The sequence below is a fragment of the Osmerus eperlanus genome, chromosome 24, assembly GCF_963692335.1.
Source record: "Osmerus eperlanus chromosome 24, fOsmEpe2.1, whole genome shotgun sequence".
Taxonomy (NCBI): domain Eukaryota; kingdom Metazoa; phylum Chordata; class Actinopteri; order Osmeriformes; family Osmeridae; genus Osmerus; species Osmerus eperlanus.
In genome coordinates this window covers 1,321,223-1,338,486 of record NC_085041.1, presented here as the reverse complement: position 1 = coordinate 1,338,486, position 17,264 = coordinate 1,321,223, and the positions used below count along the sequence as shown (strand labels likewise).

Genomic DNA, 17,264 nt, shown 5'->3' with positions numbered 1-17,264 from the left:
ACTCGTTTTTTCCAGAGGCGAGGCAGAGAACAGAGAAGCCTAAAACAGAGTAGATTAAAGCAAAGCAGAGTACAATATCAATGATGCAAACTTTTGTTTAGAAACTTTTTAGAAATGTTTCTTTCAACCTTTCTAACCCGTTTTTTTGTTGAAACTTTTGTCAAAACGTTTTGGATGTAAACTTTTTTTTCACACACACAGTTTGTGTTAGCAGGGGGTGCATTTATTGGTAAGACACAATACAACCCTGCCCTGAATTAAATGCACCCAAAGGTGTGGTAGGGAGGAGGGAGGGAGGGTTGGAGAGAGAGAGAGAGAGAGAGAGGGAGGGAGGGTTGGAGAGAGAGAGAGAGAGAGAGAGAGAGGGAGGGAGGCAGAGAGAGAGGGAGGGTTGGAGAGAGAGAGAGAGAGAGGGAGGGAGGGAGGGAGGGAGGTAGGGAGGGAGAACTGTGTGTTTTACTTTGTGGACTCTTTGTCGCTCATCCTCAACCTTGTATTGTGCCAAGAAAAACAAGGCAAATTAGATCAGTAATCAAAAAACGCTTCTTCCGAGCATTTGTAAAATCGCTTGCCAAGCAAAATAAACTGTTTGATGGATATCTGGCTGGTTGGCTATGAATGCATGCTACTGTGACAGCATGTGAAGAGAACCTCTGTGTGTGTGTGTGTGTGTGTGTGTGTGTGTAGGCGAGGGGGAGGTTTCACAGGGAGTTTATAAAGGAACTTGGGAATACAGGACAGCCCAACCTCAACCTGAAGTCCTCTCTGCAGAAACATCACCCTCCAAGATCTGTAAGTAGCTTACATTCCTCTTCCCAGTGGTGTTTGTGTTGCATTTGATTCCAATCTAGTCTTGTGCAGAGTTTAGGCAGCTCATGAAACAACACAGAATGTTTGTGTTACTGTTTATATGGCTCAAGGATGTGTTTGTAAATGCAACCCTTACTTCTAAATATCTCTGTCTAAAATAGCCCACAAACACACAACTCTTTTCAGAGTGTGCTTTACAAACTTTCAAAATAACCACGTTGCCAAATATGTTTAATGGAGCACACAAGGACTATTTGTTTCGTCAAGAGCATAGTTTTACAAGACCTCCACATAAACTTTCCCAGAGAAAACATAATACAAAACAGATTCAAAACACAGGCTTTCACAGCGAGGAGCGATTGTGTGTTGACAGGCCAAAGGAGTCTGTATTGATCAATATAATAACTCAGGGAGAACTGGGTGGTCTCAGCACAGCCCCTGGACTCAACAGCACAACAACAAGAGAAAGTTTATCTTCTCTCTGTTCTGCCTTCTTTCTTCCCCTCTGCTTCTCCTCCTCTCCTCTCCTCCTATCCTCCTATCCTCCCTCCTCCTATCCTCTCCTCCCCCCTTCTCTCCTCCCTTCTCCTCTCCTCCTCTCCTCCTCTCCCTGACTATCCTCTTCTCGACTCTCCTGGGCATTTCTGTTACAGCAGCAGAAGAAGCAGAAGTCATGAAGTTCTCGTCTCTCTTCTTTCTCCTTCTCCTCCTAACCGGCACGTATCTCAGTCTGGCTCAAGGTAGGTATCACTGCCTGGCAACTCTCCGCATGTGACATAAGAAAATACAATACAACAGATGTTCATTTTAATTTCATTTTATCAAGGATTTTAAGAAACATCCACATAGAAAGACCCACATAGAATATGTACTGCATTTTTAGAACGTGATGTAAGATTTGACATGCATGCAATTTCCATTTGCTCCCGATACTTTGAATATTGACTCCTTGCCAGGGCTATTGGTATCAACACAATAACATTCGCTCTGGATAAGAGTGTCTGCTAAATGACTAAATGTAACATTTGGGTCAATGTGCTTTAAAACCAAAAACATGGCGTAGTCGGTGTTGAAACTGTGGTTGTGTTTCTGTGTGTGTTTCTTTTAGGGTCTTATGGGAACTGTTGCCTGGGTTACGTGACTAAAATGAAGAAGAACGTGAAGAAGAACGTGGTGGGGTACAGAAAACAGGAAACAGATGGGGACTGCAACCTCAGAGCTGTAGTGTGAGTAGGAAGCCCTCTGCCGCCTCGTCACCTAGCTTTACTGTATTTACTAAAACAAAACTTTCTTTTCCTGATTTGTGCTGTCACGGATCAGCAAAAACACATCCTATTTTTTATCGTATCACAAAATTGCCTGACTCTCAGGTGAGAGATGCTGACCTCGGACTTTATCCAAACAACATATCACAGCGTTACTGAGACACGAGAAATGTCGACCAGAGCACGTTTGCTAACGCTCCTAAGACTAACATAATAAGTAAATGAATACAAGTTCTCGATGTGTTGTGTTCATACAGGTTCACCACCACTAAACACAAAACTATCTGTGCCAATCCCACCCTGCTCTGGGTGCAGCATCTGATGCACAAGATCGACAACTCAGCCAACTAGGTACACAGCAGTCTCACTGATCACAGATTGACTGTCCCTTCACCCATTTTTATATCATCTGTTTGTTTTGGTTTCATCAGCAAACTCTGCAGATATGAGGTACATTATAGAGCTGAGAAGCAGCAACGCGCGACAGGGTTTCAGGTGTCAAGCATGTAAAACATATGATCTGAATGTCTTCACAGCCTTCACCTGGGGGAGGGGAGGATCGAGGAGGAGACGCTGGCCTGAACTGTCCCCAGGGTGAAACCTGAACATGCTCTCACAGACAGACTGTGAAAGTAAATAGTTTACACTCCAGGAATGTTATATTAAGCTGCATAGCGCATACCTGTACTTGTATAACACGCTAAAGTCTATGCAAACAGTATGAAGTTTGTGCTCCATTATTACGTTGTACAAACTGTGATGGGTCAGTCCAGGGATGGTTCGAGATGTGACGTTGTGTACATTGTGTATATTACTGTCATACTCTTCACCGAGGCACACAGCCATGTCCATTACCTGCTAGGAATGAGCCACTACCCAGCAGCTTCGCATTGTCTCTATACTGTGTGTGTGTGTATGTGTGTCTGTGAGAGTGTTTGTGAAAGAGAAACATGGGTAGACTTGGGATTTTCTTGTAAAACAATTTTTTTACCAAATCATATATAAACCTTTTTTTTTCTCAATATATGTCACCATGTTTAAAAAGTATATTGTGTACATTGTACTCCAACTTCAATTAAAAGATATAACTCGGACACTGACTCGTTACTCATCTCTTGATTTACTGAAAAGACGTCAATAATCACATCACGTCTCATCAATCAAGTCACACTCATTGATCTTCTGACGCTCCCGCGTAACCTTCGTGCTGCCTTCGGGTCACATGACCCAAAGGTTCATAACGAACCATTGTTGTGTTTACCCAATTTTACCCAATACAAAAACAAATAAAAATAATTTTCTTTTAACCTTCGCAATGTGGGGGGTCTGAGACAGCCCAACGGTTAAAAGAAAATGCTTCACTTTGTTTTTGTATGCGGTAAAGTTGTCGCAATACGACAGTGGGTCACAATGACTGATGGGTCAGAACGACCCGAAGATAACACAAGGGTTAAGACCTTCATTGCCCTCCACGTTGCCCTTAACTCATCCTCAACTGTAGACATGTGCTTACATGAAATATGATTTAAAATGCTCTAATTCCATCACAGACATGTAACACGTTGCGTCTTGCTGCTTTGATGTTTGTGCGCGTGTGCCTGCAAGTAAACGGTTCGGTTCCCCCCAAGCAAACCTTCAGGGCTTGAGACGGAGTGGCAACGCTTACCTTGTTCATGTGGCTATATAGACACAACGGCATGCATTAATGTCGAGAAAGGATGTTTTCTCCTAACAGTTTCAACACCCGTTCTGTCTTATGTCTGCATGTTTGCCAAATGTAAGTTCTTCTGTTAAACTGTTAAACTGTTTATTTTTTATTATCAAAGACTTTGAAATGAAGGTAATGCATTAGCTTTAATCTCATCTTCCATCTGTTGGAATCTTTGCCAAGTGGCGACAGATGTTCAAGATCGGTTTTTGTTCGCATGTGGGGCGAATCAAGACATGCTAATCAAATACGGATAAAGCTGTGTTATCATTCCAGAACTCATTGTGCCAAATACACTCAGAAACAACATATTTGGACCCGATTCAGACTATTTCTCAATGCCTCATACAGGGAAAGAATAAGAGAACAGCGAAAAAAACTAAAGTGTTGAAGAGAGGTTTAGTTTTGTAATGACTTTTGTAGGTGACTGACACCTTTTACTCCGGGGAAAAAAACATATTGAGAAATGTAAGCTCCATAGCCTGCAGCATAGCCTCCATAGTGGTCTCTAACTCATAGTTTGCTAGGTAAACATTCACTTTATGAATAGATTAACCATGTTGTACTATGTTCTTTGATGGTTCCTTGACACTGTATAATATCATCCAATTTCTTACTGTACCAACTCCCAGACTTTGGTGCAAATATGCGACCACAGTTACGGATTAATAATTAAATACAGCTTTCCTCTCACACAAACTTGTTTGTAGGCATTAGTTTCTCAATAAATATAAATAGTGCACTAAATTAGCTAGCTACACTTAACATTACATAAACAGGTCATCACTCACTTCGTAGCACATTGTTTTTGCTACGTTCTGGCTTCTACATGTCTAGCTAGCATCAAAAAATCTCGGCACTTTAAGATACTGAAATGTTAAATGTACTAGATGCCAGAAAATGGGCCAAGAACTTCCACATTCTTACCTTGGCACAACTCCATCATACAGTACAGTACAACTGTTCCTCAACGACGATGCTGCTGTGTTTGAAACTGATGCTAGCTCGCTCTAGTTCTAACTAGCCTACAGTACAGTACAGTACCATGAACGTAAAGGCAATTGACGCAACTCTTTCTCTTTATGACTCTGCAGGCAGCTAAATGGTACAAATTGGTCTTGACTAGCACTTTTTTTAGCAAGGTTAGCTAGCCAAAACTCTCATATCTCGCTATCTATTGCGTGTGTGCAGTCTTTTGTTTACTAAGGTAGTCATAGCAACCCCAGGCATGGAAAGTCCATCTTCGCACTCTGATACCGATCAACCAATGGAGTTAAGGTGACACCGTGACATACATTGATTGACAGCTTACCTCATTAGCTTAAGGACAAGGAAATACAGAAATAAATGTACACAGAAATAAATAAATACAGAAATAAATGTACACAGAAATAAATAAATACAAAAATAAATAAATACAGAAATAAATGGCCATGTAAATAAATAAATACGTAATTAAGATGTTTTCATACATTTATTTTTATATATTTAATTTTTTTTATGTATAAATACATTTATTTATACATTTATTTATTTTTAATTTTGGCAGGTTTGGTCCTCCTTAAAGGAGCGATTGATTTGGGCGTAAAATTAGGGTTGGGCACATGTAATTTGGTTTCTCTCGATCTAACCACACACACACACACACACACACACATTTTGTCTTAGTAGGAGGTTATTGCAAAAGTCGTAAGTCTGTCAGTTGACGGGCAGCACATTTCAACTCGCACAAGTATAAACGGGTCGAATCCCGCACCAAGGAATGACGCAGAAACTTGGTTGTGGGAGTAAATGGATCTCACTGGAGATCAGAGGAGATAAGAGCATACAACTAGCCCGGGGGCAAAGGATGGTTTTACGTGTTGAGTGAAAGGAGAGGCAGTTTGGAGACAATGATTCATATGTTTATACATGCTGAACTGTCCGTTCAGGGTTTACACAGCCTATTTATCCCAACACAGCCGGAAGATGTCAATCAACGGTTTAATTGACACTACTGCTCCGTACATCGATAGGCTACATGTTTTACAGTTGTAGTAGATAATGTGACGGAATCCAGCCGTTAAGTGGATACACCTGGGCCGGGGTGTCTCTTCCCCTTTAAAAGGACGTCGGAAGAGAGAGAGGACCCTTCCGTTTGTCCGCAGTACGCTTTTGTTTTGAGTTGTGGCAACCTTTTGACTTTTGTTAATACACCCTTCAACACTGCTCACTATCATGAGACACACACATGTACACCACTGACTTACATACCTCACGTTTAGTTATGTTAAATTGGTATTCTTTTATAAATTACCACAGCATATAGTCCCAGCATATAGTGTTCCCCTTTGTTCTGTCTCAACCCCTGAGCCGGGTTCGTGACAATAACATGTCAAAAGATCTCGAGTTTATATTTTCTATGCAGTCATATTGAATTTATCGAACTCTGTAGGCCTAAATGTAGGCCCAAATGTAGGCCCATTAAGTCATGTTTGTGTAAGAGAGGTCGTCTGTTGTCAAACGGTGCCCCCTGCTGGTCTGAAGTGCAATTGCAAGTAGGCAACATTGGCCTTTGAATCATGTTTTATTAAATGTCTGAAATAGCATACAAATTTCTTTAGAAATATTTTAACGTTACGTCATAGCTATGTTTTTCAGATATAGACTTTAAAAAATACTATACGTTTTAACTCTTTTCATGTGATATCTATTCACACTCCAGAATACACAGCAGCACTAAATCATTTATATAAAATGCTTACGTTGCCATTTGTCACTTCACAAGTAATACGCAGCACTATAACAGTTTCAGTGCCTTTAAAAATATATAAAATCAACAAAAAAAATGTAAACTTGATCTTATCCAAATCTTTCACTAATGCATATTCTTCCACATAGATATACACTAATAAAACGGTACACACACAAACTGTACATAATATTTACAATCTGTGCAACTGCAAATTTGATTAATTACATATTTAAATTTAATCGATGTTGAAGGCATACAAGTGTTTGAGGTTTCATATCAAAAGTTCTGTCCGTACATTTTCTCTTCCTGGTCCAGTGTTCCGTCCTCCTCACGCGAAACGTAACCTTCATAACCTGATTCAATATGGAGACTGGTGACATATTATAGATAATCGTACGCCATAAATCTACCCCAACCTTAACAAGTGGTAGATGAGGATGAGTTTGCCCATAACTGATGCATGTGTGCATATGTAACAGACGAGGCCTTGTAAGCTCCGTCTGTACACTCCGAACAGGAGTCGAACCGACCACCTCTGACTTCCCAAGCGCCACCACTACCAACTACGCCAACGAAAAGCTAGCAATTCGTTGACGCAGGTGGCCTGTTACATACCTGAGGAGTGAGTTTCACCACACACCGGATACACATATATTGTGCTCCAAAGTAATAAAATCGAGTTTTACTATGGTTTTGCGTCCCTGTGGCTGAACACAGCAGGATCCCTGTGCGCTGCACAGTGCAAACAATCCATGAACTTAAACCAAACGTCCACAGCCTGAGAGGTGAGCCTCAGAGCAGGACTGAAGAGGATTGGACGACACTGACAGTTATCATCTCGTGCGTCAGTAATGCTCACAGCTCACCATGATGCAATACACTTAGCAAGCCATGGCTAATTACAGAATGGATAGAGAGAGGGGGTCAGGAGGAGAAAAGGATATGTCACAAAGATATAGGTTAATAAGGTAAAGTGATGACCTCTAGTGTTTATTAGTGTCTTAAGCTAAACCCATTGTTTTCCTGCTGTCACCTCTCCCTCTCCCTCTCCCCCTCCCTCTCCCTCTCCCTCTCCCTCTCCCTCTCCCTCTCCCCCTCCCCCTCCCTCTCCCTCTCCCTCTCCCTCTCCCTCTCTCTCTCTCTCTCCCTCTCCCTCTCTCTCCCTCTCCCTCTCCCTCTCTCTCTCCCTCTCTCCTTCCTTCTTCAAGCACAAGATGGTGCTGTTTACCTGAGATTCTCCCCACTTCACGAGGGTGGAGCAGGCAGTAACTGCGTGTGGGTGTGTCTATATAAGCACACAGACAGACGTGGGGTGGTGTTTCACCACGGCGGCAGCTGCTTTGGCCCCGTAGTCCTCGGGGTAGAGGGAGGAGTACCCCACCGCCTCCCCCGAGCTCCTCTTCTGGGTCCTGTGCAGCAGGATCCGGTAGGTGCCCGTGATGGGACTGCGGCTGTCCTTGCACTCATTGTTCTGAATGTGGATCGCTGTGATGCCCACCTCGGCCAGGGCGCTCTTCACCTCCTGCTGCTCCATACACAGAGGCTGGGGCTGGGGCTGGGGCTTGGCCTGGGCCTGGGCCTGGGGCTGGGGCTGGGCCTGGGGCTGGGCATTGCCCTTGGCCTGGGTGGGGGTATCTGCAAAGTGTTCTGGGGTGACTGGCATGGGGCTGTAGGGCTGTGGGTACTCGATGCCCCTCAGCCAGCTGTTGTTCATGATCTGGGAGAGGGTGGGGCGGTCGACCGGCACGGGACGCAGCAGGCCTTTGATGGTGAGCTGGCAGGGGTCGGCCACGTGGTCGGGGATGGAGTAGGCGCCCTGCAGGATGCAGCGCTTGAGCCGGCCCAGGTTGTCGGCATGGAAGGGCGTGGAGGCCGTCACCATGAAGTAAAGCAGGATGCCCAGGGCCCAGATGTCAACATAGCGCCCCACGTAGCCCTGAGGGGGAATGACATCGTCATCATTCATTATTTCTTACCCCCGCCCATCCCCCCCCCTCCCCCCAGCACTCCCCTCGTTCAGAATAAGTTCCCAGCCTACTTCTGAACAGAGATCTCACCTTGTCCCTGAAGAGTTCAGGGGCAGCGTAGGGCGGGGAGCCACAGAAGGTGTCCAGGACCTCGCTGGTGCCGCTCACTGTGCTGAAGCCCAGGTCTCCAACCTTCACGCAGTAGCTGGTGGTGTAGAACACGTTCTCGGCCTTCAGGTCCCGGTGGACGATGTTGGAGTCGTGCTGGACGGAGAACACACGGGAGTCGATGAAAGGGTGCAAGGAGGGTGAAAGAGAGAGAGACACTGAGACTTGAAGGAAGAGAGAGAGAGAGAGAGAGAGAGAGAGAGAGAGAGAGAGAGAGAGAGAGAGAGAGAGAGAGAGAGAGAGAGAGAGAGAGAGAGAGAGAGAGAGAAGAGAAGAAAGAAAAAGGACAGTGAGTCAGGGATGGTGTCGGGGCTTACCATGTGTTTGACAGCTGACAGTATCTGTGCGAAGATGAGCTTGGTCTCCATGTCTGACAGGCGTCCCTTGCTGATGATCCTGGTGAACAGGTCTCCCCCACTGCCGTACTCCATGACCAGGTACAGCCGCTTGCTGGTCTCCATCACCTCGTAGAGACGCACCAGGTTAGGGTGGGACAGCCGCTCCATGCAGGAGATCTCAGAGGTGAACAGGTTCTGGGACTTCTTGTCCAGACGCAGTTTGTCCATGATCTTTATGGCTACTCTCTCTTTTAGAGGGTGCAGGGGGGGGGGGTTGGGAGGGAGAGAGGAGGAGTTAACAGGAGCTGACAGGGTGATGAGACCATAACTGGACTAATTTAATTGGAATCCTTTCCGAGTCTTACTGTGGTCGTACAAGAATGTGTCTCGAGACCCCCTGCACACACACACACACACAGACAGACGCACACACACACCACATTCTCTCCTGTGCTATTTGCCTGGCAGTCAGAAATTGAAGAGATGTATAATACAAAATGAGGTGAATCCCTCCTGGGGGGTGAAGGGGGGCCTGGGATAATCAGAGGTGCTTATCTGGGGCCCCCACCATCTGTCCTCTAGCATGCAGGCTCAACCTGTCTAATACCGCACACCCCTGGAGGCAGGGGCTGTGTGGGGTAGTCATGGAGACCGGACATAGAGGCCGTGTGTGGGGTAGTCATGGAGACCGGACATAGAGGCCGTGTGTGGCGTAGTCATGGAGATGCAGACATAGAGGCCGTGTGTGGGGTAGTCATGGAGACCGGACATAGAGGCCGTGTGTGGGGTAGTCATGGAGACCGGACATAGAGGCCGTTGTGTGGGGTAGTCATGGAGACCGGACATAGAGGCCATTGTGTGGGGTAGTCATGGAGACCGGACATAGAGGCCGTTGTGTGGGGTAGTCATGGAGACCGGACATAGAGGCCGTTGTGTGGGGTAGTCATGGAGACCGGACATAGAGGCCGTGTGTGGGGTAGTCATGGATAGGCAGACAAACAGGTGGATCCTCTGCCTCACCTTTGGTCAGAGCGTGGATGCCGAGGCGGACGTGAGAGAAGTTCCCCTCTCCGATGTCCCCGCGCAGCTCGTAGAAGCCCACCCTGCGGCCCAGGACCAGGTCGTTCACCACGCGCTCGTTGTGCACCATGTCGTAAACGACGCGCTCGAATGGAGTCTGCCTCATCCTCTGCTCCGTGGTCACCTCCGGGATGAGCCAGGCTAGCGGCCTCACCACCTTCTCCACCACGGCCTCAGTCTTCTTCTCCTTCTTCTCTTCCTTCCTTCTGGGCCATACCTGTCTTGATTGGTTGCCTGTAGCCCCCGCGGGGGAACAGAACAGAGATGGGGATGTTTTGTAAACGGAGCACACTGTGCATGATGGCGCATGCACCATGCAGATACGACATGTGCAGGACTGTCGACAGATAAGTCCCAGCATGCTCTCTGGCCTTGCATGGCATTGGTAGTCTGGTTATCCAGCCTACAGGTGCACAGTTAATCAACCAGCCATGCCTACCTGTCTGCCTGTCTGGGGCACAGATCCTACAGGTCTACCTTCTGAAGGTGATGTCCTGTTTGTGACCGATGTGGAGACAAGACTTACAGCAGTACAGTGGTAATGAGATTGACCTACATCAATTTTCCACAGGTTTAGCATCTGACTGTCATCTCAACATGCATGCATAGTGACGTCCTGTGAGTAGGATGTCACGGCTGGTCAGCATTATTATAACCTCCAGTTTCAAAGAATGCTAGTGACTGTGTGATGGCCTTCTAGACCACTAACAGAAGTGCCATATCTAAAGTAAAGTGTCAATATTTAAGAACAGCAAAGTAAAATCATCTTAGGTTCCTCATCGTAGCTACATTCACCTCTTCTACTAGGAGATATAAGGTCATAAGGGGTCACCTAGGGTCATCAGAGATCAGGGGAGTTATGAGATGGATGTATCCAGTCTAGAAGTCAGGGGTCAGACATCCAAATCTCTAGAGAATCAGACAGTCAGAACACCCAGGTGTTGTATTTGGAACTTGGTGTTTTGAAACTTAAATACAAATTTATTTATTTCCAGTATATTCAACTAAATGATAACTGTAGTCCAGAAGATATGTCACCCTGATAAACAAGGATCACATATATGTTTAAATGGCCCCACTCCTACAGGATATCCTATCTGTCAACCCATCTAGCTGTTATAAGCACCACAATCTTCCAGTCATTCAGCAGTCACAGAAAACCTCAGAGGTTAAACAACCACTATGGCCTTACCTAGGGTTCTAAAGGTCAATGATTGGATAATTCAAGCACAAATGAAGAGTTATCACTGCGCTGAAGAAAACATCTCTCACTCTCTGAACCTGATCTACGTGTGGAGGATCTAATCCTGGCTGCTGTTTCTGCTGCAGGTATAAATTCAGAGTCATCCAGGGCCCTGAATGACCAGATCAATGGCCTCTTGGGTTACCTGTGTCTGTGTAAGAACCCCTGCCGTTACAAGGCAGGATTACAGCTCTGTTTATAGACGCAGTCTTGGTAGTGCTGTCCAAGAGGATGATTTAATACCCTGATTTGACAAGCTCTGTGTGACTCCTGTACATAGGACAGTGGACAAGAATGCAGCGCATCTTATACAAAAGTTTGAAGCACAAATCAGATTTACCAGTTGGACTCCTGTGAGATTTGTTGAACATTGCCAATCGTTTTTTTCATATCATCCTTCTGATGCTGCCTGTTCATTGAGAATTCTGAGACACAAACAGGAATAATGATGACAAACCTATCATTTCAAGTTGCAGCACTGCTTTGAAAACACAAACCCTGCACACAAAACTACAGTAGATATCTAGCTACATCCCAAAACATCAAAGAACATAAACCATTTCTATGACTCCATCGGATAGTAGAATCTAAATAAACGATTCGAGATATAGACATAGTTGTGTGTGCTTTAGTACATTAACTTCAATCTTATTTCAGGCCTGAACAAGCTGCCATCCTTTCAATAACAACACAAACATCTACCACAAAATATTTTTTTTATTATATTAGTTTGGAACATCTTACCTGAGAGCTGTGAATCTTTCATGCCTGTACCTCAAGCCCGTGGTCTTGTCTCAGAGGCAAAGGTGAACGGACTGTCTGTGATCCTCACCGACAGATACTAAACCAACCTTCCGCACTCAAACCAATCCTATTAGGCCCGTGTATTAATATCCATTAGGATCCCTAACAGGAACATGTCACGTAAGACTGAAAATGCTGCACAGGCACTTCTATAGGACATTTTAGATTATATTAAGATTGTATTTTAGGTTGAGTATTAGTTTTGAAGCCATATTTATTTCAGTAGTAATATAAAATACATTTTATAGAAAACATGAAACACTTATTTTCTTATAATTTGTCACTTTGAAATACACTTTCAATTGCTTGATGTAAAAAATTGGAGCAAGTCTGAAATGTAATATTGTATGTAGTGACTGAGGCTGGAAATCAATTACTGTCTTGATTTACGCACTTGTATATGTCAGATCTATTCGCAACATTTGAGAACTCCAGAGTTTTGAACACGCATCTATACTTCAAGGTGGGTTGATTGGCTTACATTTTAGACCAATAGCCAGTCCGTGTTTATCTATCCCACCAATCGTACAAGCCGAAAAGATGGCGGGAGAGGCGGGACTTCTGGGGGCTGCGTTGACGAATGAGGATACATTCTGAGCGCAAAAGCACATGTTGATAGTAATGTTATGGTTCGGCTCTCGTAAAACCTAGCAAGGTTCAAGCTTCAAGCGTCCGAAAAAACAAACAAACGTTTGTTTACTGACCAGAGCATGGCAGCAGTTGTGGAGTCGGACCCCGACCGGTGTGGAAGCGAAGAGGAAGGTCGGGGCAACGATACCGAGGAAGAGAATATTCAGCCACCGGGGCCCATTGTAGCTCCGCAGAACCGCCTGGTGAAGTTACCGCTCTCCCGCATTAAAGCTCTGATGAAGGCAGATCCGGACGTGTCTCTTGCCAGTCAAGAATCTGTGTTCATCATTGCCAAAGCCACGGTAAGCCACCAGGAACCCTGCGGTCATTAAACTTCGTTATTGGAAGTTGGCTAGCTAGTTGAATTGTTGGTTCGAGCCTAGCATTGACAACACATTGTGTTGCTTCTCCAAGGAACTATTCGTGGAGATGATCGCAAAAGATGCGCTTGTGTACGCTCAACAAGGAAAGCGGAAAACGTTGCAAAGAAAAGATCTCGGTAGGTATTAATATGGCCCACTACTCCAAATCTCAACAGTATTGATAGTTGTCACTGATATGTAAACGGTACTTTGTAATTCTCTCCTCTCGAAAGATAATGCAATAGAGGCCATAGATGAGTTCGCCTTCCTTGAAGGTAAGTTACTTTAACCAGCAGGTCTGTCACCTTATCCTCAAAACTGTCATCTGTGTTGACTGACTAATGGATTTAATTGAATAATGAAGTCAGTTTCACTCCCTGGAACAGTGTTCATGTTGTGTTGTCAAACTGGAAACATTGACTGGCTGACTGATTTGTGTCCGGGTGATATTAAAGAATCTGGATTCTTGCTCTTTCTGAAGGTACTCTGGACTAGACCGCCTCTCATCTTCTCAAGGACTCTGATGGTAAAACAGATGAATCTGCAGCATGTAAGATATCAAGACTGATATCCAGTATGTTTGTATCATCTGCTTAAATGTTGGTGTCAGTCCGTGATGCCGTCCTCACAAGCTGAGAGATTGTAAGGCTCAGTTTCTACGTGATGGAGGGCTCCTTTTCTCCTCCAGGCCTAGTGGGCCCACAATGAACATCCATCGTTTCTACTTTGTACTCCGACATGGCTCAGTCTCCCCATTTTATAATAATAATATTTGTAAATATTGTGAAATCTTATGTTGGAATTAAATCATACAGATGTTTTCATGTTCTTTTTCGGAGTGGATCGTTTGAATTCATTTTATGATATATCTTGTGGTGTCGAATTTTGGACAACTAAATTATTGTCTTTGGTAACCGTTTTGAAACATTGGGAAACACAAGCGTTCCATTTTCATAAACTAATAATCTTGAGAGAATCCTGCCATGATGAATGACTTACAGGCCCCCTAGAAACAATGCTTTAAAGTGGTTCTCCCAAAAGTCCAGGCAGACCTGTCCTGGGGGTGGAGGAGGGACAGATGTCCCTGTCCTGGGGGTGGAGGAGGGACAGATGTCCCTGTCCTGGGGGTGGAGGAGGGACAGATGTCCCTGTCCTGGGGGTGGAGGAGGGACAGATGTCCCTGTCCTGGGGGTGGAGGAGGGACAGATCTCCCTGTCCTGGGGGTGGAGGAGGGACAGATGTCCCTGTCCTGGGGGTGGAGGAGGGACAGATGTCCCTGTCCTGGGGGTGGAGGAGGGACAGATCTCCCTGTCCTGGGGGTGGAGGAGGGACAGATGTCCCTGTCCTGGGGGTGGAGGAGGGACAGATGTCCCTGTCCTGGGGGTGGAGGAGGGACAGATCTCCCTGTCCTGGGGGTGGAGGAGGGACAGATGTCCCTGTCCTGGGGGTGGAGGAGGGACAGATGTCCCTGTCCTGGGGGTGGAGGAGGGACAGATCTCCCTGTCCTGGGGGTGGAGGAGGGACAGATCTCCCTGTCCTGGGGGTGGAGGAGGGACAGATGTCCCTGTCCTGGGGGTGGAGGAGGGACAGATGTCCCTGTCCTGGGGGTGGAGGAGGGACAGATCTCCCTGTCCTGGGGGTGGAGGAGGGACAGATGTCCCTGTCCTGGGGGTGGAGGACCTCCCAGAGTGTTTCCTCTCCAGAAGGGTAATACCTCATCTTGGGTCTCAGCTGAAACCCTCTCCCTCCCCAGCGAGCAGGAAGACTCGGTGCACGTGAGTGTGTCTAACATGGGAGTCAGGTGGCTGAGCGGTTAGGGAATCGGGCTAGTAATCAGAAGGTTGCCGGTTCAATTCCCAGCGGTGCAAAATGACATTGTGTCCTTGGGCAAGGCACTTCACCCTACTTGCTTCGGGGAGAATGTCCCTGTACTTACTGTAAGTCGCTCTGGATAAGAGCGTCTGCTAAATGTAGATGTAACATCTCCCCAGAGGGTGAACGAGGCCTGCAGGCCCATAATCAAGATACACACATGCCAGCCAGAGTGCCCATGTTGGTGGGCCCTGCCTGAGCAAATTAAATTGATCTGCAGGAAATCAAGGATTGGCTAAAAACACAATGTTGTTTTGCTCCATCTGCACATTCCGGAAAGGAGCGGGCAAGGTCGATGAACGAGGTCAGTTGTGCACAGGAATATAAAGACCACATCTTTTATCAGTTATTCCCCTTTTAGGTATCAGGGTAATGGAAAACATTCCCTTCACTAATGATGAAGTACTTCTTGAAGTAATGTTCTCAGTAACGGTCTCTTGCTGCCTGACCGGTGTTACAAAGCTCTGGAGGAGAGGCTGCCCATCTCTGGTCATCAATCACCCAGCAGGACCAGCCTGCCAGGGACCTCTGTCCTCGACAATAACAGAAACAAGCTGTTTGTCTCTGGCAACCTGTGTTGAGAACATCCCCCAGCCAGAGAACCTTTGAGCATAGCACTGTTTCTTTTTAGAAATAATTGCTTGGAGTTTATGAAGTGAGCATGTATGGTTTAAGGTTTACCGTCTGAAGAAACGAAACGCTACGAGCCACAGATGTTAGTTAGTCTGAGGCCTGCCTGCTTGTCTGTCCTCCTGCTTTCTTTCCCAGACAACTTCCCGTAGAAGAATGCCCGTCAGTCTCAAACCTTCAGTGCCCGAGCTACAATAAAACATAATCACCACATGTTGCTCAGAGCTAATTTTATTTCCATTGTAAACAAAGACATTCCAAAATGAGATGCCTCACTGGTCATTAAAGAAGTTAGGACTCACCTTTACCTTGTCTGCCCTCCCAAACAAGTCTTTTGGCCGGCCTCCCTTCCATTTTGGGTCCAACAGAACTCTGTATGGTTTATTTTGATCTATGATGTGATGTTGCTGCTTTTACACAATGGGTGCACCTCTCTGTGGATCAAATGTCTACACACACACACACAATAATGCACTACACACACACACACACAATAATGCACTACCGCCTTCCCAGGAGTTCTCTGAAGGCCGTCCTTAAGACGTCCTCTACCCCCTTTGAGAGGAGGAACACCCCCCTTCCTCCACTTGTGTTTATTTTTTACCTCCTTGGCATGTTTGTGTCTGTATACTTTTACCGGGATCTCTTAATCGCTGCGAAGATATGCAGGAAATGTGTTTGGCTCCGGTGTACGCTGAGGTCATGGGGAAGGTATGTTTTTGCAGCTGAAAGATTCCAACCTGATTTTCTTAAGGGTCGGAATTCTTGTTACGCCGCCCCCCCCCCCCCCCTCCCCCTCGCCTCACCCCCCCAAGCCCCTGTCCTCCCCCTCGCCTCACCCCCCCAAGCCCCCTCCTCCCCCTCGCCTCACCCCTCCTCGTCCCCTCCTCCCCCCCTTGATACACAGACGGCATATTTGTACTTTTGAGGGCTCAGGTATGCACCCAGCCAGATAGGGGTTAGAGCACAGCCTCTCTCGTGTCATGTTCTACTGTCTAATCCCACTATTCAAGGCTGAGGTGGAATTTGGTCGACTAGAGAATATGGCCATTATACAGCAGAGCAGAATAACAGGATGCCAAGGTTAACCCACTCAGATCACCCTCTCCACACACAGACACCTACACACGCACAAGTATTACCACACAGACACACACACACACAGTCATACTGTAGTCATACAAATCTATCTAGATGGACTAAGCTCTTTCTTGGCTGAGTTGACCCTCATGCAGACAAAGGTTCAAATCCCATGACTGCATTAGCTCCTCTCCAGCTTCTTTTACTCTTACCTCCTGCATCCTCTGGAGAACATGCCACTGGCAGGCTGTTGGCAGGCTGTTTGCCGGCTGTTGACAGGCTGTCTGCAGGCTGTTTGAAGGCTGTCTGCAGGCTGTTTGCAGTAGGGCAACACCAACTGATGCCTTCAAATGGCAACGGCGCTTGGCTAACTCACAACTAACTAGTTGCTGTGTGAAGTCTTGAGTTGCAGCCACCAAGGTAGGCTTGGGCCTGGCTCTGTGGGGCTGGATTGTGTAAACACAGCCGTTTGTGAAAAGACCACAGCTTTCTGTGAATGCCGATCTGTCCAGGTGAAGTTGTTGTGTTTGTCCAATGCGACTGTGCTCTATCACATAGCAGTCAGCTGAACAC

At 46.1% G+C, this 17,264-nt stretch overlaps 2 protein-coding genes across 6 annotated transcripts; one reads left to right on the top strand and one right to left on the bottom strand.

The window, feature by feature from the left end:
- Positions 1-6,169: 6,169 nt before the first annotated feature.
- LOC134011300 (serine/threonine-protein kinase NIM1) lies at positions 6,170-12,171 on the bottom strand. 5 transcript variants are annotated; one of them, XM_062450881.1, is made up of 7 exons: positions 12,058-12,171; positions 11,654-11,738; positions 10,011-10,304; positions 8,970-9,238; positions 8,575-8,748; positions 7,746-8,453; positions 6,170-6,844 (listed from the first exon to the last, which is right to left on the bottom strand). In XM_062450881.1, exons 2-6 carry the CDS (start codon positions 11,682-11,684, stop codon positions 7,803-7,805), a joined length of 1,419 nt encoding a protein of 472 aa, XP_062306865.1. In that variant the 5' UTR covers positions 11,685-11,738; positions 12,058-12,171; the 3' UTR covers positions 6,170-6,844; positions 7,746-7,802. The 5 variants fall into 5 exon arrangements, with proteins under 5 accessions (XP_062306865.1, XP_062306866.1, XP_062306864.1 ...); XM_062450882.1 differs by lacking the exon at positions 11,654-11,738 and having other exon boundaries at positions 12,058-12,164; XM_062450880.1 differs by having other exon boundaries at positions 11,654-12,158.
- A 510-nt stretch (positions 12,172-12,681) lies between these two features.
- On the top strand, positions 12,682-13,938 carry pole4 (polymerase (DNA-directed), epsilon 4, accessory subunit). The gene is made up of 4 exons (XM_062450577.1): positions 12,682-13,049; positions 13,162-13,246; positions 13,343-13,384; positions 13,591-13,938. The coding sequence occupies exons 1-4, from the start codon at positions 12,828-12,830 to the stop codon at positions 13,602-13,604; spliced, it is 363 nt and encodes a 120-aa protein (XP_062306561.1). The 5' UTR covers positions 12,682-12,827; the 3' UTR covers positions 13,605-13,938.
- The last annotated feature ends 3,326 nt before the right edge of the window (positions 13,939-17,264 follow it).